This window comes from Emys orbicularis, chromosome 17 (genome assembly GCF_028017835.1).
Source record: "Emys orbicularis isolate rEmyOrb1 chromosome 17, rEmyOrb1.hap1, whole genome shotgun sequence".
Lineage (NCBI taxonomy): Eukaryota > Metazoa > Chordata > Testudines > Emydidae > Emys > Emys orbicularis.
This window is the reverse complement of record NC_088699.1, coordinates 11,235,780-11,257,122: the sequence shown is the minus strand read 5'-3', so window position 1 is coordinate 11,257,122 and position 21,343 is coordinate 11,235,780. Positions and strand designations below refer to the sequence as shown.

Below are 21,343 nucleotides of genomic sequence, written 5' to 3'. Positions count from 1 at the left end.
TATACAGTACTACATTCACGACCAAAAAAAATTGAAAGCATGCGTTAAGATTTGGAGAGAAAAAAAGAAACCGTTAACTATTTAAAAATGAAACCGAATTTTGAACTTACGCCACATGAATCAAAGGGTCTGATCTGCAGAGGTGCTGAGCCCCCACAACGTCCATTGACTTCAATGGCAGTTGTATGTGCTAAGTACCTCTCACAATCAGCTGAAAAATCTTTGGCACAGATCCTCAGCTGGCATTAATGTGTCCATTTACACCAGCTAGCTGTTTGGCCCTTCCTCTCGACAGTAACCAAAGCCCTAGTTCTTAAAGCAGTTAAATATGTGCTTAAGTACATCCCTGTTCACCAAAGCACTTAACGGTCCATGCTTTCTGTGAGACGTATGCAGGAAAGCACTTACGTACATGTTGTAAGTGTGTGTACACAGTTGCAAACCAATCTCCTTTCTGCTATTGAAACAGCAGAATATTGAGAGGCAGGACTGAATTCTCCATTCCATTCAGCACTTGAGATTTCCTGTCTGCAATGTGGGATTGATTGCAGATTACATATTTGGGGTGGGGGGTTTCAGAGGCTCAACAACTTAGGAGCACAAGCCCCACAGACTTTCAATTTGACTCGTGCTGCTAACCCCCTTAGGAGCTTTTGAAAATCCCCCCCTCTTCTTCTCTGTCTAGAGTCTCCAGGGCCCGCTGTGGAAGTTCTGGGCAGGTAACGAGTGCCGTATGTGCTGCAGATTAGAGAAGAGAACTCCTTCCCCCTTAGTGCTCAAATAAGTGGTGGAAAAGTTAAAGCATAAAATAAAATGATTCCCAACTTGCAGAGCAGGCCTTCATTGAAGTCAGTGGAGCTGTGCTGATGTACACTAGCTGAGGATCTGGCCCTGAATGTCTTATTAAATAAATATACAGTGTTTGCACTTCCACAGTACCCATGTTAGTACAGTAAAATCAGTGCAAGGTGGTAAGACAGACACCAGAACACTGTCCTCCTATCTGCACTTGGAGTTTATGTCCCATAGCAATCCCTATTTTTTGTTGACCATGTGAAGAATGACAAAAATATCTTGTTTCTGCTTTCTGAGTCCCATTTTTCACTCCAACTGAAAAATTGCACGGTCTTAGAATTTAGTGTATTAACTAGAACTACTGAGGGTTTCCTCTAATGTCTTATGTAGTTCTTGTCGTCCCAAAACACTTTGCAATATATACTGCTGTGTAGATGCCTCTGAGGTGTAGCACAGCAGTTTCGGACAGAAGTGAAGAACAATACCATTCCCACTTAAAACTTCAAAGGAACGTAAGTAGACAGAAAGTAATTGTACTGGAATGGGGCCAGGACAGCAGCATTAAAACCTCTACTCTTGTAAAATGCCCCACAGGATCTTTAATGATCACAAGTGGTGAGGGGGTAAAAAGTATCTAAGACTCATCAGGCTTAAACTCCTGACATGTTTGGGTACTTTTGAAAACTTAACCTGAAGACCTTAATTCTCCGTCTCCTCTGAAATTCTGTGGGATTGGTATGGTGAAGATGAGTCCACTTCACTGTATTTCTCTCACTTATTTTCAGACTTTCCCATCTGCATGGCTTTGAATTGCATTCAAACAACTTTTACAGAAAGTCACAGTCTCTAATGAAATACCCCAAGACATCCTGTCTTGTGCTTAAAGATCTTTACAGAGGTCAACACTGAAGCTAAAGATGACTTGTGTAGAATCAAAGCAGCCCGTTGAAATACCAAAAAAAACCTACCAGGTGACATTTTGGTATATGGCTTAAGGAAATTGATCAAACAATATCTAAGGGAAAGAGTGGAGAAAATATGTACACACATATGAGCTCTGACTTTTTAAAATGTTTTGAACCTGAGACATCTGTACCTATCTATACATACTGCTGCAAAACAGGACTTAAGAGACAGTGCTTTTTCCTTATTTAAATAAAATACTCATTTTTAATATTTAAATTCTGTTTAGAGAAATTAAAGGAGAAAACATTCTGAATTTTGGTTAGTTGTTACTAGTATTTCATTCTGCAGAGAGCTGTACTTTTAAAGAAAAACACACTCTCTGTTCTCAGAGAAAATAATCAATAAAATTTGTCTCTTTCCCTTTACTTCCTCTGCTGTTATAGTTACAAGCTCTTATATGGCAATTAGTTTTATTTTAAATTGGCAAACTACGTGTAGGCACCGGCAACACCTGTAAGTATCTGTTTTATTAAACCAATATGCAGCGTGCTGCTGATGGAAAATGAACATTTGGTTCTACATACTGTGTGTTTGCCTCAACCAAAATTTCAGACTCTTTCCAAAGGCCAGGCAAGCTTGTGTCCAAGTTACCATAGCACTTTGCCAGCATGGTGTTAGATACTTCAAGGGTGTAGAGCCAGTACAGTTTGATTCATGTCAGAGGGTACGTCTATACTTACCTCCGGGTTCGGCGGTAAGCAATCGATCTTCTGGGATCGATTTATCGTGTCTTGTCTAGACGTGATAAATCGATCCCGGAAGTGCTCGCCGTCGATGCCGGTACTCCTGCTCTGCGAGAGGAGTACGCGGAGTCGACGGGGGAGCCTGCCTGCCGCGTGTGGACCCGCGGTAAGTACCTTGTTGTTTGAACTAAGGTACTTCGACTTCAGCTACGTTATTCACGGAGCTGAAGTTGCGTATCTTAGTTCGAACTGGGGGGTTAGTGTGGACCAGCCCAAAGGAACTACACTGAAGTGTACCAGCTGAGACAGATTTGCCTGTGGGCAGCACTGCCCCTGCTGTGGGCTGCTTGAAAATACGGCTCCTCAATTTGTTATGCCCACATGTATTTTACACTTTCCTCTGTCACATTATGATTGTGATTGGAGGGGTTCCTAATTCTGCACTTATAGCCACAAATTAGACACCAGAGACTCGTTTGGGACACTTCAGAGCCTCAAATGTAAAAGGGGATGCCCTAACCTCTGGCACCAAAGTATGAACATTTTCTTTCCACATGCAAGTGAAGCCCCTCATTTAATGAGGCAGTGTTAGTGAATCAGCTGGATTAATTTAAGGGAAAAAATGCTTTTTGCACTGTGCAAAATGACAAGATTCTTTTTAGCGTGCTAACAGCATGGGCCTCATCCCTGAGCCCTCTAGTGGAAAGACTCCCTTTGGATGGGGCCTCCATAAGAACAAAAAAAAGGAAGCTGGCTACATTGGAAATCAGAAATGACGTACGAGCTGTCATGCACGGGAGGGGAAAAGGACCACAAAGTGCATTTAGCTCCACCAGTATTTCCATACAAAATATGAAATGATAGTAAATTATTTTCCCATAAAAGAAGCTTTAAGCAACGCTTTGCGATAGAAATTACACGGTCTTTTCCCCCATTTTTGGCGGAACAAGTCAGGTACTGAAAAGTCGTTCACATGAAACTCAAATTTGATATGTGGGGTCCAATTCTCACATGGTGTAAGGCTGGAGCATCACCTGCTGACCCCAGCTGAAGATCTGGCCCACAAAATTCGGTGGGTTCTTTTGAGATCTACTTAGTAGTCAGAATCCCCACTCCCCAGTTGTAGCTGAAGTCACTCCATCTGGGGCAGGGGAAAAGGTGTTTAAATTATATAAAGCACTTCCCCTCTCGCTGCAATTCAGCTGCTGATAAAATGAAAACGCCTCTTCTTTAATGTAATGGGTTCCTGTAGTACTATTGGAGATGTTTAATTAAACAGCTGGGCTCTGACTGACTGACTCTCCCTTGCCTTGCAGTAGTCACACAGTGCAAAGTAGCCAACCAACATAATGCCATTTTACACTTACATTGCACTAGAGTAAAAGGTACAGGGCAATGGCCATACATTTAGACCCCTGGTGTTTGATTAAACGTCTACATTTGGTTCTATGGGAACCCTCAGGTCCTGGCAGTTTCTCTATGGCAATTGAGTCTTGAAAGGTGGCAGGTGACCTAAGTGCGGTTCCTTAACAAGGCCGTATACTACTGACGCTATGTGAGGGAAGTGAAATCGCTTTCCATGAAGCATAAAATGGAAGGAAAAATAGGGGGCCTGACTCTTTTCTCACAATACTGAAAATCTGTTGCATCTTTATACAGCTTAAAAAACTGTTCTCCAATTTTTTTTGTCCCTTTTCTAATGGCAAACTTCCTTAACTAATTGGGTGACGTGCAGAATCTTTGGTGATGTCTCCCAAGAGCGTGGTGTTAGTATACAAGAGCCTGCAGAATGACCATCATGGCACCCATAAAAATACGAACCAGACCGCTGCTGCCCAAGCAAAGGAGAACCTTGCTCACGTACAAGCCCTGTTTGCAGAAATCAGCCTTACCCCAGGGTGATGTAGAACAGTAGCTGGAGAGTTGTTTTGTGGTTATGAGAGGGTGGAGTTTGCTTATTCATCTCTCTCTATTCACGGGTGGGGGGAGGGTGTTCCCTTCTTCCCAGCCCTATTTTGACTTTGCACAGCCGCTCCCCACAGCATGTGTCTAATCCATTACACAGTGAAGGGGATGAACTTCCTCTGAGTAGGTGGGTTACACAGTCCTGCCAAGCGAGTTTACACAAACAAACAACAGAAGTCTGCTTCTTAAGGGCTGGAATCTATCCCCAGCAAGCAAATTACAAGCTAAGTGGCTATTCTCCAGACCATATGTCCTCCTAAAGAGTGAGGGCCAAATTCTCTACTGTAAAATAGCAGAGCCTCCATTAGTATTATTTCTAGTGTGGGAGTGCCTGGAGGTCCTATTGTGCTTGGCACTGAACAAACCCATCATATGAGTCAGTTCCTACCCTACCAAGGAGGAAGGGAACAGAGGCCCACAGAAGTTACTGCTCAAGTTCATGCACGGGGCCACATCCACTCGACCACAGTCCCTCTGCTACTTTCTGGACAAGGAAAATCATATGCTAGCTCAAAGTGATAGACACAGAGTTGCAATATGAAAAAGCCTATGGGAAACAGGATGTGTTATTGAATTGTCTTTTTCCAGTGAAAGATATACAAGATGAACAACACTCATCTTAGGACAAATAGCTACAGTACATACAAGGCGCACACGAGGTTAACACATTTCAGAGTACCAAGCGAGAGGGTGAAGTTGCTTCAAGTACATGGTAGAAAATGCATCTCCTGCTGCAGTGCAAGAATGGGTTTTGTCAGACAAAATGGGAGTCGAGTAACTTGCTTACCATTCTGAAAAGATGGGTTCTTGTTAGAATTACAGAAATTGCTGCAAGATGGCAGTTTCTTCTTGACTTACTTAAAGGTACAGCTGAATAGGTGAAGATCTCACAATGCAGCGTGCCAGTTGCTGTTAGTGTAGCTAATACGGTTTCCCATTTGATGTTGGAAGAGAAGAATTTTTCCCTTTGTTATAACAGAAATAAACTGCAAAAAAAGGCAAAAAGAAGAAAAACTTCAGAGATTGCTAAAGGAGAAAATTCTCAAGAAAGGGTCAGTGACAGTATGAATAAGACGTGCCACTTTCAGAGTTCTGCAAAGCACTATGCGGCTGTAAAAACTTTCACCTCCAAGTAAAGGTATGGTCTGATCCAAAGCCAGTTGGAATCTTTCAGTTGAGGTCAGTAGGCTTTGGCTCAGGCCCATATTACTTGCTGAAGGTAGTGATTGCTCTTAACATGGAAGGCCAGATTTTTCACAGGTGCTGAGCCACTCCATCTCCCTCTGAAGCCACAGAAGAGTTACAGCTTGCAGCACTGCTAACCCTAAGTATTGAAAACTCATGAGTCAGCACACACAAAGCAGGAGATTGGCTTAAAAATTGCCCAATTTAAAAAAATTATACATTTTGGGATACTGCTGGGGTTTGAGGCTGTTCACCACAACTGTGAGGGCTAGAAACTTTTTAATTGAATGGAAGCTGAGGTTTTTGTGAAATAACAGGACTCCAAGAGCTGGGGCCTTAAGAAAAGCCACAACTGTCACAAGACCTGCAATAAAAACATTGGCCTTGCAAGCTTCCCTGTGTGGCTCATCAGTATATTTCAACCTTGACTTGGAGGGGGCCACCTGTAAGCCAGAAGAATATCCAGACTCAAACCTCTGCACTTCTCTGATGAAACAGAGTTGTTGCCAGTTCTGATGGAGGTATTTTCTGCTGCAGACACATGTCTATTTAGAACTAGACTGAGACCCCCGACCCCCAGGTTATTACAGCCATTAGTTGAAAAACTGCTAAGGGTTGCAAAACAGTTCCCATTACAATTCCATGTTTTAAATGCTTGTAAAACATACCTGATGAGCTGAATCGTTCCAGGCCTGAACTCTGCCCAAATGTTTTTTTGGATTTTTTTTTTATTTTTTTTTTTTGCAGGGGGGATGTTTGAGCAACTTATTCAGCCTGTTTTTTTCCAGTTATGAGCATGAACAAAACGTATCCTTATTCTCACTGTAAAAATTCTAACCACTCCTTTAAAAATACAATGCAACAGCTAAAACTGTGGACCTTGCCACAGTGAGATCTATTAGCCTGCCGAACAATCGCTCCAAAAGAGAACGATGGAAATCCCACTGGGACGCTTAAATCTATGCTAGATAGAACCCAAAGAAATGTGCTATAATTGCATTGGCAGGGGAATGGACCAATCATCTTAGAGCATATTACAAAGCACTTACCTTTTACAAGTTCATGTTGTCTGTTGCCTGCTAGTGACTCTATATAAAAGAAAAAAAAAAAGCAGAACACATTTTTTTTTCATACAAATAAAGGGACAACTGTGTGTAAAAAGCTTTTTACCCTGCACCTCCTGTATTTCTTAACGTGAGCTACAATTGTCCCCAACAGGCCTGTAGGAAGGTCAGAAATGAGATTCACAATCGCTAGTATCAGAATGGGTGAAAAAAATAACAGCAAAAATGCTGATGAAATTTTTACAAAGACAACTTCATCATCACAGTTTTGAAGCATTTGGACCAGCTTTAACAGGTACCCCTGCGGATGTCGCCCAGGGACTGGCCATCAACAGACCCTCTGCTTCTCCCAATCCCTTTTTCTGCCCTCCCCTTTCCATAAAAGCAACCATTTTGCACAACTGAGCCACCTGACCCCAGAAGAAACCAAGAAGTCTATTTGGGAATGCTGTGCTTTGGTGACTGTCGTCGGCATTTCCCGGGCTGGTGTGTGTCAATTAACACTGGAATGTATGATGCTGCCTCTGGGAACCCATTGTAAGAGACTGTTAACATGTGCTAGGAGCACATGTAATTTAGTGGAGGGGGGGGCAGGGGAGATGTGTGTGTACATGAGACCCCATATCTTTTGTTATGGGGCTTACACACAGAACCATGCTCATGCCTCGGCCTCAGACTGGAACTTCTCCCCTCAGGTTCTGTTCTGGAGCAACCAGCGAGTTGCCCCCTCTGTAGGTTTGGTGGTGGTGGTCGCATGGTCTTCCCGCTCTGTGTGCTCCTTTTCTTGTGGGCTGCTGTGAGATATCCTTAGACATAGGGCTGCATTCTCTGGTCTGCTAGAGTCACATTGTGGAACGCTCCACTGCCTCCCGCACTAGCTGTCCCTCCTACACCTGGCATGAAGGAGCGTGTCAAGGTATCCCAGGGCATTAAACTGCTGTACCTGATTCTCCACAGGCATAAAGTTGTTTACAGAAGTTAGAGTAGGACCCCCCACTTGCCTGCTGCTGAGGATCAGGGCGCTGCAATTGGCTCCCAGTGGCTGCTATTCTCTATCCAAGCACAGCTCGGACATAGTGGACAGTTGGAGCTGTAACACGTTCAGTGTGTGAGACCATGCTGGATACAATAACAGATACATACCGTGCTGGAACTGGCATGGCTAAGCTTATCGAAGCGAAACTTTAGATTGGACCTCGGAGAGTTTCTGCTCTTTATATCTGTCAGGAAACAAACAACAACAAAATCAATAAACCAATATTTGTTTAAGCTATAATCTTGACTGCACCTAGACCAGCCCAACCAGCCAGTCAGTTGAATGGATTCCCATTGATTTTATCAATTATTTCATTTTTTCTAAAGGTTGTGCAAAACTTCCACATTAAGTAATCATCTTGAATGGAGTAAATTGATGCTTAATTATATCCCATAATATTTCTGAGAAATGTCACTGAAAAGACTAATAAATGACCGATCTAGGAAATGCATGGCACGGGTTTCAGTTTGCTATGGGGACAAATATGAAATACAAATTTTGAACACAGAGAATGGCTGTTTTAATGTTGACAAAAGTAACTGGGCGTGTGATGGGCACGTGGGTAGAGCTAAAGTTTCCCTCAGATTTTCCGCTTCATCCTTCTTTTACAGCTGTTCCCTGTTACCAGTTACTAATTTGTGAACGGTTAAACTGAGATGGCTGTTTAGCCAAGAGCTAATACTCTTAACTCATAACTTCCCATTATGCATTTTGCACTTGTATCATTTCCTCCCACACTCTTTATGGGGAATGAAATTTAAAACAGTGGTAGATCTATGTGTGAGGAGAATACGACGCTGAAGTCCCGAACTCCTTGCCTGCACACACAAAACCTTCCAGAACAGAATGGTATTAGTGTCATTATTTTAATGAACTAACAAAGGTTCCCATTCTGTCGCCCTTACTTATAGTGAGTAGTGCCTTATTTTTGCTAGCGGTTCTATTGAAATGAATGGAACTAGTGGCAGAGTGAGCTTCAGCTCAACATAAGCCTGACAGAATCATGCCAAAAGGAAACTTCTTAGTTACTGGTTATGTTCTGAATCACAGCATTTTCCATGGAGCCAGTGATCTCATATATAGGTTTCCAAGACTACTCTAGTTGCCAGTCCATTGAGAAGGAAACAAACCAACACCAAACAGCCACCGATACGCTTTAGTTATAAGAGAGAAATAGATTCCCTGTGCAGAATATAAACATAAAAAATACAAAGTCTGCTAAATGGATACCATGGTGACCAGGACGTGTCTGCAAGATACCTTTCAAGCCAAGATTTTAGGAAGAAGTTAGCATTTCATTCACTTTCCGAGGCTGCTTCTGCACAGGCCAACGAGGGTATGCCTACGCTTCAGGTGGGAGAGAGCCTCCCACCCCGGGGCTTGGGCTGGTACGCTAAAAACAGCCATATGGACATTGCAACTTGGGCTCTCAAACCTAAGGGAACGGATGGGTTTGTCCACACTGCTGTTTTTAGCACTCTAGCTCAATCTCCGCTAGTGTGACTCTACCTGGGCTGGGAGGTGCTCTCCCACCTGCAGTGGAGACATATCCTGAAAGTGTAATATAATCGTTGATAGCGCCGTCAGGCTTCTATGGATCAGAATGAGTCATTCTATCTAACTAATTTTTAAGGGACTGATTCAAAGCCCATTGGAGCCAATGGGATTGAGCACAAGTCTAAATTCTTTACTGAATATGTATGTATAGGATTACTTATGTGCTTACAGTCAAGCACTTGGTAAAGTGCATCTGCTGAACTGGGAGGGCCTGAAAAGACAACCATAAAAAGGTGCCTATTGACTTCAATAGATTTTGGTTTGGGCCTCTTGGGCCCCATTCTGTAATCCTTAGTCATGCTGAGAGAGTCAAGCTAGCTGTCTCCATTTATTGACTTCAATGGGACTATTTTCTAATGTGAATAAGGGTTGCCAATTCAAGCCCTAAGTAAGGGTCCAATTCTGCAACCCTCACACATCAAGTAGTACTTATTCATGTGAATTGGCCCATTGATTTCAGCTGGATTTTCGTATGAGCAGGCGTTGAAGAATAGGGCTCTCAGTAACAGTGACTGGTGATAAAGTATTCACTGGAGATTAATGGCTGGCTGGGGGGAGAGCGGCTGAAGTAATTTGGCTCATTGTTTTGTGAGTTATGTTTCAATGCACTGCCAACAGCGCTATCGCAGAGCTCCGACTAGGGCAGATTTTTCTTCACAGAAGAAAGATAATTTCCCAGTGCTGCCAGGGCCTTGGAAAACAAAAGGCAACAGATGCTGGGGAGACCAGTGGTGGCTTTTGCTGGGTTTCAAAAGAATGGACAGGCCCATGCCAGTCTGTTCCTCCATGCCAGTGCTGAATGGATTGTGGTGTTTCTGTGGGGTCCAATGGCAACCTGTTTGCCATCTCCTGTGGGACAATTTTTATCCAGAGACCAAAGAAACCCCAAAACAAACCCTACCGAAACATCCTCCAGTGCACACACTTCTCCCTCTGGGGAGAGGATCAGAGAATAAACACCACCTGATGGATGTGTAGTCATGTTGCTTAATGCACTACTGGTGCTCAGGCACTATGGTGAAAGGGCAGCATAAGAACGTTATTAGAAGAAGATTAAAGTGGAGCCAGATACTTGGGTTTCGTTCCATGGGAGGTGCTTAAGTGAATTGACCTTCCTAGAGATATTTGTACATTTGCCCAACAGATACAAATGTCTGTCCCGTTCACGCGCTGCCACCCCATCCTACACACCTGTGGGACTCCTGCTCATGATCACCGGTGTAGCAGCAGCTGCCATGCTCGAATTCTCGTTGCTGGGAGAAGAGCCGTAGAAAAACACGTCCTGTTTGAAAGGCGAGGCTGTGGATGGCTGGCTGCCCTGTAGGCAGAGATTGAGCAAAGACCTTTTTATGGAGAACTTTCGTCAGTGGTGTTCTATTTCTATCGCACTGCATCTGTGCTCAGCAGAGGCTCCAGTCCGAGAGCCCAGGTGGGAAGAGCAAGGTTCTTGGGAAAGGTGGTATTGATGGAGCAAAGCCTGCTGGGGCTTAGACTTGCACAGCAATGTCCCCACAGGCTGCAATCAGGACTTTTGCACACCCTAGATTCAGTTTCCCTCTTGTGTATGTATATCAAGTGTGAAGTCAGTGGGGAGAGGCCAAACCAACGCAAGTGAGATCAAATTCTGGCCCAATCCTGCAGCCTGAATTCCCTTGAGCAGTCCCATTAACCTCAGTGTCAGGAAGGGCTGTAGGATTTGTTTTGTTTTTAATCAGTCTAATGCAGGGGTGGCCAACCTGTGGCTCCGGAGCCACATGTGGCTCTTCAGAAGTTAATATGTGGCTCATTGTATAGGCACCGACTCCAGGGCTGGAGCTACAGGCACCAACTTTCCAATGTGCCGGGGGTGGGGGGTGCTCACTGCTCAACCCCTGGCTCTGCCACAAACTCGTCCCCGCTCCTCCTCCTTCCCCCTCGCCTCCCACCCTGGGCTCCTGCACACCACAAAACAGCTGATCAGGAAGTGCAGGGAGGGAGCGGGAAGCGCTGATCGGGGAGGCTGCCGGTGGGTGGGAGCTGATGGGGGCTGCTGACGTATTAATGTGGCTCTTTGGCAATGTACATTGGTAAATTCTGGCTCCTTCTCAGGCACAGGTTGGCCACCCCTGGTCTAATGAATGGAATCTTGTAAGCTCCTTTGAAAACATAAAGGAACAGCTGAGTCACATGACAGAACACAGACTATTACCACCACGCAGCCACAGATGCTGCGTCATCATGGCAGCAAGGCCCCTAGGACTGGGAACATGCAGGAATGATCCGAGTCAGGCCACTCGGATCATTATATTCTTGGCCCTGCCACAGGTTCACCATGTGACATCTGAAAAATCACTTCCCTCCCCTGTGCCTCAGTTCACCCATCAGTAACATGAAGGGAATGATACTTCTAGGCACTTAGCTACCGGGGCGATGAGTACAATGTAAACACGAAGGGAGGGAGAAGAGCCTCAGCTACAGCTTGATTAGATTTCCACTGTCAATGTCATTACCAGCAAGATGTCTAGTTCTAGCTGCACCCTGCAATCAGTTGACGTGCATGCTGCCGGGGTTCACTATCCTAGTACCCAAATGAGCTAAACTCAGTCTACCCAGGTGTGTCTACACTAGCCGCAGTCACACCCCGTGACTGCAGTGTAGACTTACCCTGAGTTGTGCCTCATCGTTTTACTGCACTGGCGACCAGTGGACTCTATCCTGAAGTTAGGGTGAGAACTGCTATAGACTTAAAAACAGCGATGGCTGAAGATAAATAAAAGCCCAGCAGTAAGATCCATGACATGAGGCTGTTTAGATAAATGTACAACTATGTATAGCTATTATGGGTCTACTTCTGAACGTAGACCAGTGTAAATCAGGTGTAACTCAGTTGGAGTCAATGGAGTCAATGGACTTAGACAAGCATAAGCAGGATCAGAAGCAGGCCCTACTGTATACAAGTGTGGTGGTATTTCAATGCCTACCACGCTGTCGTACTCTTCCAAGGTTTCGCTCTCCCCTGCCGTGCTGCCGAAGCTGCTGGTACTTGATGAAGAGCGTGAGATGTTTGATCTTCCATTCTCTTTCAATTTAATAAATGGCCTAGCAAGCGAACAAGAAGAAAACAGATGATTACAGCACAGACAGCTTCATGCTTAAGGCTAGTGGGAGATGTTTATCCTTGATTCATTTCCTTGACTGCAATGGAATTACAGCAGGGATTAGTTTGGCCTGCTTTATAGTTTTAAATCTATACATAATCATTAAAAAAAACCATGAAGTTAAGTGACTGGTATATAAGACTAACAGAAACAAATGGCCCATGTTAATTCCCTAAATGCTAACCAGAACACTAAATATTTCTATTGATTTCTCTTCTGTTTTCCACAGATTCCTACTAGCCTCACCTTTTAGATATTCTGCAGTAACAGTCCTAGACAATGCTTTTATTGCAATGCTGTGGTGTTTTGGACAATATCTGCAAAATACTGGTTGTTGGTTATTTTTTTAGTAAGAGAGTTCATGAGAGAATTATAGGTATTTTCACACAAGCAAGGGAGATGCCTGCTTTCGTTGTTTTTTCCTCAATACCAAATCTTATTTAAAGAAAGATACAATGGTAGGTTTGCTGTAAGTGAGTCATATAATAACTTCACTTTCCTCCCGTTTGGTTGTCTGTAGGCTCCTTACTGAACTGCACGGATATGAACTCCGGCATTAAGGAGAACTATGCTGCGCCGACTCCAGCCTTTTCTCTTTACCTTTCTTTGTTGGGGCATATTTCAGGAGAGCTAGGGTTAGATGAGGTTTCTGATTTCATGTCCTGAGAAGAATGTCCCCCGTCTGGTGTCTTCTGTGTTCCTGAGACACTGTCACTGAGGGGCAAAGAACAGATTGGGCGGATTATACAAGAGACAAGAAACAGTTGGCCAAATTCTGCTCCCTATTAGGCAATGTAAATCCAGAGCAACAATTGCTGATTCAGGATCAGTGCCTGACATGAAACCCACTTATAAGGGATCCTGGCACCTGACTTGTGGCAGAGGAGATGTTCGCTATCTTGCTTAGAAAAGGACAACAGTATGCAACATCTCTAGCATCAAACAATAGTTTCTATAGTGCTGGCCAAACTGATGCATGGTTTAGGTGGGTGGAGGAGTCTCCTCTTCAAACGAGGTGTCTGCTGGCAGGGGCCACGGGTTACAACCCCTCAAAAACTTTGGGGAAGTTCGGATCCTAACCTAAACTTTGGGTCTGGACCTTCTTTCCAGAATGGGCTGAGTCAGCATCTTAGATCCAAACCCTCTTGAACTTTGCAGCAGTTCTGATCAAAATCTGGCCCACCTGAGTCTCTGTGTTCTATAGTGCAAATAGAATCATATTAAAAAACCTGACCCTAGCTTTAATCAGGCCAGCTCCATGCTTGGATTCATTCTATTCTAAGCCCATCTATGTACAGTGCTTGTCATATCACTCACTCTGACACAGAGACCAGTGTAGATTTACAGCCTAAATACCCTTTTTAAGCAAGAGCATTCATGTCACTTCCCCCTCTTCTGGAATCGCTCAAGCAAGTTTTTGTTTGTTTGTTTTTTTACTTTTAGCCAAACTTTGACATCTCACCTTTAATCAGATGAACAACAGTAACGTTGCTTTTAGAGCTAGCAAGGTGTGGAGATTCATGGGGAAGGCAGGAAGCCCTTGAGATCTTAGGCCTTGTCTTGACTAGAAAAAAAGGTCAGGGATGACGTTGTGGCAGCCAACATCTGTTAGCTACCACAACTTCATCCATGACTTTGCCCCTCGTATAGGCAAAGATGAACACTTAGCTCGATGTGGTCAACCAATGAGGGGAGCCTAGGGTCAGCCCCGATCACCTAACATGAGTTAAAAAGTGTCTATGCTAAGGGCAAAGTCATGGTGGGGTTACATGATAACAAGCATGTTCTCTTTTCCTAGTCAAGACAAGGCCTCAGACAAAACAATTACTACTGCTGCACTTTAGTGCTTACCATCTCGTCCTGCTTTCTGATTGGCTTTCTGATCCAGTGTGCAGGCGGGGGAACAACCCCGACCGTCGCTTAATAGGACTCCTTGACTGGTTCTTGGCTGTTGCTGCGGCTACAGGAGGCTGAAAAACAAAACGTTCCAATTTCAACTAAAACAAAAATATTCCTCTCCAGGATCTTCCTCTGGCCATAGCCAAGATGAAAATTACTCCAGACACTTATTTCCAGCTGTGCATTTTTCCCTCAGCGTGAAGATCTACGACATATTTCATGCCATTCCCAAAACAGATTAAAACATCTGGGAAGACAATCTGAAAGTTATAATTCCCCCAAAGGCAATGGAATAAAATTTGGCCCAAAACAAGCAAAGCATTTCAATCTGTCACACAGATCTCGTCCTCATCCTCATCCTTATTACGCACAACTGGCTAGAAAAATTGCCACATGATGTCTTACACCAGCCTTGCAAACCAAGTTCACATTCATTAATGCACCTTTTCTAGGAATATTTCTGCCTACAGAGTTTTAAGGAGATGTATAGTTTGGATAACCAAAGATTGAAAGAGGATAGGATAGCCCAAGGATAAAGGATTTGAAGCATATAGAAGGGAAAGGAGTTGTTTAGGGTCATTCAAGGGGGTATAACAAAGACTAATCAGGTGACAGAAAAGGAAAATTAGGTCTGAAGAAGGAGAAAAAATCCTAACGAGGATGGGCCAGACTGACAAAGCTATTTAGGCATCTAAATGCATAGAGAGGTGCCTAGGGGGGGTTACTAAAGCACCTGTGGGAGTTGGGCACCTAATTCCCACTGACTATCAGTACACTATCAATGGGAGTTAGGCACCTAACATTTGTAAATCTGCACCAATAGCTATAAGATTTTGGAAGAGTCTCCCCAAGAGAGAGGTGGAAGCCCTGTCACTTGAGATATTTAAACCTGAACTGATTACAACACTAGGAAATATACATATGATTATGGCATCACCTACAAGCCCTGACAGAGACCAGGATCCCAGCGTACCAGGCGCTACACAATCATATATTAAGTAACAGTCCCTGTTCCGAGGAGTTTACAATCTCATTAGACAAGATGGACAAAGGGTGGGACTGGGAGGATAAACAAAGGCACAGAGCGTTGAAGTGATTTGTCCAAGGTCATACAGTAGGTTAGTGGCAGAGCCAGGGATAGTCCCCCAGGTCTCGTGTCACCCGATCCAGGCTTTATCTGCACTAGAGCATACTTCCATATACTGCAGGGAACAGTACTGTGCAGGAAAGAAAGGATAGACTAAATAGTCCAATAGGTCTTCTCTCACCGCTTGCTCCTCCGATCTCTCAAGAGCGATTGCGTCTCAGCAGATGTGCTGTACTCACCGAGAAGGTGGTCTTTGTTACTTCACCACTGTTGTGGGTGATTCCTCCACTCAGGCTCCCTGGGATCCCTCCACTGTGATGTTTCTTCTGACTCCCCACCATGGTTTCCATTGAATGGCTGCGGACTCGAATGGCTCTCTGTAGACAAGTTAACAGGAACAGGGAACAAGCCCTCACTATTAGACCAGAATACTATTTCCTTGCCCTAACTACCCCTTTGCATCTCCACGGGATGTTGTCATAGTTTAGAAAATCAGAGTCAGTAGCTTCTGAAACCCAGAGTTGAATTTGTGAACACAGATATCCACCCGGGAACCTGACTCTTATCCTAGGATGAAGCAGCAATACCACCACGTGACCTACAAGTGCAATTAAATTCACCAGCGTGTATCAAATGTCGACAGCTGAGTCCATGCAATGAACGGCTCACAAAGGATTAAAATTCACACGATGTCGGCATCGTCTAAGTCCTCAAAACAGAACGTAGGTGGGTCATGGGGTGGCTCTCATGAATCACCCAAAATGGCATAAAGGCCCCTCTGCACCCACAACCAACCAAAGAAATCCTTCAGGAGATGGATTGTCACTGTCACTTTCACCCACAAGCCAAGTTCTACTAGACAACAAGAAAAGGACGCGCAAGTTCATTAAATAGTCTTTTCTCATGTATGTCAGTGTTTCTCAACCGGTGGGTCACAACAGGCAATCGGGAGAGCTGCAAGTCATTGAGAATTGTATTACACTGTAAAGCAAAGAAAATCTCCCTCACTTCCCACAATACCCTCCCACCCCTTCAAATAGTCTCTGTCACCCTCTCAAAACACACCCACCAAATTACATGGAGCGGGGTCACTGATACGCTTTTTTAATCTAATAAATTTCAGAGGGTCGCAGACCCTTTGACTAAGGGCTTGCTGACCTGAAAAGGTTGGAAACACTAATATATGTTGCACCACTATTAGCTACCTAGCACGCAGTAGAGGACACCTATCTGGCACACCATACAGCAAACATGACATATGTTTTCCTCTTAATGAGTTTTATGCACACAGTTTATGGACTGAGGACACATCATTGTCTACCATGTGTCTCTGACAGGTAAGCATTGGTAGTGAGTGGGAGAGCCAGAAGTAAAACCTGAGAGTCATGGCTAATAGTCTCCTGGCAGGGAAAGAACCCAGAAATCTTGCTTCCCAGGTCCTGCTCTAACCATTAGACCACATTCCCCCTGAGAACCCTCAACAGAAACAATGACTTCTAGGAGTTGGGCACTGAAGTGTCTCTGGAATTCCCACTAGGTGCGTATCTGCATCCTTAACAGTTACCATTAAAAAAACAGCCCTTGGGCCTCAGTGAAAAGGAAATATTACGATATGTGCCACTCTCTGCCGATTACTTTGATCTAGAAATACTCTAACCCCAGGGTGCTGTGCACCCAGTCACAACAGCTAATGCTAGAGTACTAAACTGGCTGATATGACTGTTTTTTAAACCAGTAGGTGTCAGCTCAGCCTAAAGAAATGACTATCATGGTACCCCTTCCTGCAATCAAAATCAAGACAAAACATAAATCCATAATGATTGGTTTATTATGATTGATGTGTGTATATATTAGCAATACTTGAAAATCAAATTAATTATTGTAACTGACCGGTATCTTTACTATCCATAACTAATGTTCTCCACGTACAGTATATTCAGATAAAGTGCTTCTCAATTCATGTATCGTATTGGCTCACTCAGCTTTCCCTGTCAACAAAATGTTAGCATTTCTTCCTGGCATTTATTTAGGGGTCATAAATATTATGGCCTGGACCTTGCAAAGACTTAAACATACACAAAACTTAGCTTTGTGAGTCGTCCCGCTGACTTCTGTGGGACGACTCGCTTTAAATAACGTTAAGCTTGTGGTTAATACTCTGCAGGATTGGGGCCGGAAAAAAAAAAATCTATTGACATGACCTATTCTTCTCTGAATTGGTGATGGATTGCCATGCCTAATTCTCTGTGCATCAGGTTGAAAACGAGCCCACTTCATCTCAGCTAATAATGAATATTTATAACCCACAATTCCTAGAAATAAACATGTTACACTTTAAAATCCGAAGTGTGCCTGGTGCATTTTTCACACTTGCGACTTTAATTCTAAAAGGACGGATCCCCATGTCCGACCTTGCACTCGTGCCACTTGGCTTGTACTGAAACGGGAGGTGTCCCGCAGTGATCTGGGCCTTCAAGCAAGGTTCCGGTTCCAGCTCTGCCCTGTATCTGGCTTCCTCTCTGCTCCTGAGCCCACCCCAGGGCCTGCTGGGCGAGGACAAGGACATGAAAGCCAACCAGCGTGAAGTCAGAGCTGGACAGAAGGGCAGGCTGTTGGTTGGCTCCCGAGCGAGAAGGTGAGCAGCCTCTGGAAAGGACCTACGCTGGGTTCGCAGGTGAGAGGGAGCCAGGGAAGGTGCCTGTGACAGGGCCGGGAAAAGCAGCCTGAAAGGCGGGCTGGCAGGAGAGCCCAGGTAGGGAGTAGCTCCTGGGGGTGGTGAGTGATGTAAACTGGTGGGGTGGGAGTGGCTGCTTCCCTACATGGACCCAAAAACTGGAGACTCAGAGAGAGGGACACACCAAAGACATTTAGGTGCCTAACTCCCATTGGAATCACCTGAATACACCTAACTCCCATGGATTTCAATAGGAGTTAGCCACGTAAATGCTTTTCCGGATTTGGGTCCAAGCTCCTTTACACCTCAGCTATGCCGCCTGGCCGTGAAGAGCTGAAACCACTGCCAGCAAAGGAAGAGTTTGAAATTCTCGGGTGTATGTGAAAGGATTAATTTGCTTTAGCCAGGAAGGAGAGGACATTGGCTTTGTGGGGAGGGGCTAAAAGCACCCAGACACCTGATCACCGAAACCACCAAACTGAGGCAGCTGCAGCACCTGATGAGCAGTTGGAAAGCAGGCCTGGCATAGGAGGCAAATAGAAATGAACACGTGTCATTTCTTTCTACCCTCCCCACTCCCCCCAAACTACTTTATTTACCATTTCTCCTCTCATTTTATATTTACACTGGAAACACACTGTGAAGGACATAAGCTATCAGGCACATCTGCAGTGCTGTCCAAAGGTAACAAGGCAAACGCAAAATCACTCTGGCAGCTGAATTCATCACATGCACTGGGAGACTCTGAAATGCCAAAAGAGCAATACAGTCCACTTTCTTATAGGCAAAAATCTCATGTAACATGAATCTCTCAAAATCTCTTGAAATAAATGTGTCTAACGAATGTGTGGTTTTAGTGATGTTCTGAATAACTTTTAGTGGGTCTACAGTAAAGTATTGCTGATTTTGGTTTGGAGAGTGAATCTAACGGACATGTAGGGTGACCAGATGTTCCGATTTTATAGGGACAGCCCCGATTTTCGGGGCTTTTTCTTATATGGGTACCTATTACCCCCCACACTCTGTCCCAATTTTTCATACTTGCTGTCTGGTCACCCTACGGACAGCTCAGTGGTTTGAGCATTGGCCTGCCAAACCTAGGGTTGTGAGTTCAATCCTTGAGGGGGCCATTTAGGGAACTGGGGTGAAAATATGTCTGGGGATTGGTCCTGCTTTGAGCAGGGGGTTGGACTAGATGACCTCCTGAGGTCCCTTCCTACCCTGATATTCTATGATCTGTGTGGGAGGCAGATAACAGGATTACAGGGTTGCTGTGCGTGTTTGACTTACAGTATTCTGCATGAGTAATAAGGTTTAGCACTTGTACAGCTCTTCACATCTAAACACAATACAATGATTATCTGATGAAACCTCACCTACACTTAGGAGATAGGCTAGGAAGTATCATTAAAGATGGGGGGAAATAAGTCTGATTCTGATTTCAGCAGTAACTTCAGTGGAGTTATGCCAGTGTAAAAATGGTGTGAAATCAGAATCCAGCACCCAGAGGGGTTGTGGCCAAAAATTTCAAAACTGTCCATTCATTTTGTGTGTCTTAATTTCTGGGTGACAGGGTGGGTGAGGTAATATCTTTTATTGGACCCACTTTTGCTGGTGAGAGTTTCAAGCTTACACAGAGCTCTTCTTCAGGTATGGGAAAGGTATTCAGTATCAGAGTTAAATACAAGGTGGAACAGATTGTTTAGTATAAATAGTTAACACATATTTCAAGGGACCATTCAAGGTGAAGTGGTCCATTAACACCTCTCCACTCATAGGGAGGAGAGAAGAGGAAAAAAGCACTGGGGAAAGGAGGGGAGGTTAGTGGGTTATAGATTGCTGCAATAAGCCATAAATCCAATGTCTCTATTCAGTCTGTGATTTTTAGTGTCTAGTAAAGTTATGAATTTAGGCTCCCAGACTTGTCTTTTGCAGATGTTGTGCAGGTTTCCTTTGATGAGGAGGACAGAGATCAGATATAGTGCGATTGCTCTGTGAAAAGTGTTCTGGGTGCTCAACATGAGACACCGATGTGTCTGTTGGCCTGATTACGACCCCGCTTTGTATCATTTCTACATCTGGGGTAATTCTATTGCTCATGTTTGCTGAGTACGTGAAATCTGCTTCGCACTCGTGTAAATCAGGCGTAGCTCCACTGTAGTCAAAAGAGTTACACAAGTGTAAAAACAGCACAAATGAGATTCAAATTAGGCCCAAACTTCTTAACCTGAATGTTTTAAAGGGGTAGATGGAAGGACCACTGTCACATGCAATAATTCTGTAGTCTCTGGTAGCCGTTATTGCTTACTTTGCCTTACCAATCCTAAAATAAATATTTTCGAGTATAAACAGGTTGAGGAAACACACCTAAAAGTCTAAGCCCTCGGGCAGCAAAAGCTGTTTGAACAGCTTGAAAATCACAGACTAGCCTGCGAACAGCTACGTCTGGTTTTGCTTTCATCTTCCTCTCTTCTTTTCCTCTCCCTCAGAAGCTGCTAGAAACAGGGTTGTGGCCCGCAGGGCATGAGCCCTAGCAAGAGGGAGATGAATAAAAGTTCCAGGATATCAGCCCTGTTCGGCAAGCCATATGTTTCTGAACAGCAACCAGGAAAGCATCCAGTTTCCAGATATCCCACAGCATACGTGCTGGGGGCTGAAGGGAGACTCTCTCTGTCTTATTAGAACAACCCAGCCAGCGGCTGGAATCAGATTGTCAACTGTGCGACCTACTGACTCAGCCATTTGGCAGCCCCCACTCGCTTTGGGTACCCGCTTGGCAGCTTTTTGCTACAAATCCAATCCTCTCCCAACCCAGACCTTACCTGCATTTTCTGTGCCACAGTGCTGGCAAGGCAGGCACCCAGAGACACAGCTAGTGCCACTTTTGCTCCCATGCCCATCCGAGCCCACCCATAATCTGCACAGGCCCTTCTGACTCCACATCTGAATAGAGTGTGTGACAGATATTGCCATCCCATGCAGTATCTTCGGGGTCCATTGCTTTAAACGAGTGGTTTAAGTATGAGTGTGTTCTGCTCCATGGGGGAGGACTACCACAGCTCCTCCAGGAATTCAAAACAGTGAGTGCTGATTAAGGGAAACCAGCCAGGCTGTAAACCCCTCCCCAAACCGGCACATACCGCCACCTGGAAAGACTTACATATACTGGTGGTTCAGACTGGATTCTCCAGAGACCAACTAACAAAGAAAAGACTTTTGGATAAACAGCCTGAGTTTGACCTGACTTAGGGCCTTCTTTCTGATCCAGCAAACAGACAGGACCGGCTGTCCAAGG

At 44.4% G+C, this 21,343-nt stretch overlaps 1 protein-coding gene across 1 annotated transcript in view; it reads right to left on the bottom strand.

Annotated features, from left to right (window-relative positions):
- Positions 1-6,918: 6,918 nt before the first annotated feature.
- Positions 6,919-21,343, bottom strand: part of RAP1GAP2 (RAP1 GTPase activating protein 2) — a 241,779-nt gene continuing 227,354 nt past the window's right edge. The window contains exons 19-25 of the mRNA XM_065418511.1: positions 15,614-15,751; positions 14,240-14,358; positions 12,989-13,102; positions 12,212-12,329; positions 10,443-10,569; positions 7,802-7,878; positions 6,919-7,068 (exon numbers count right to left, since the gene is read on the bottom strand). Of these exons, the coding sequence (XP_065274583.1) occupies positions 6,919-7,068; positions 7,802-7,878; positions 10,443-10,569; positions 12,212-12,329; positions 12,989-13,102; positions 14,240-14,358; positions 15,614-15,751 (843 nt within the window). The remainder of the gene's footprint in view (positions 7,069-7,801; positions 7,879-10,442; positions 10,570-12,211; positions 12,330-12,988; positions 13,103-14,239; positions 14,359-15,613; positions 15,752-21,343) is intronic.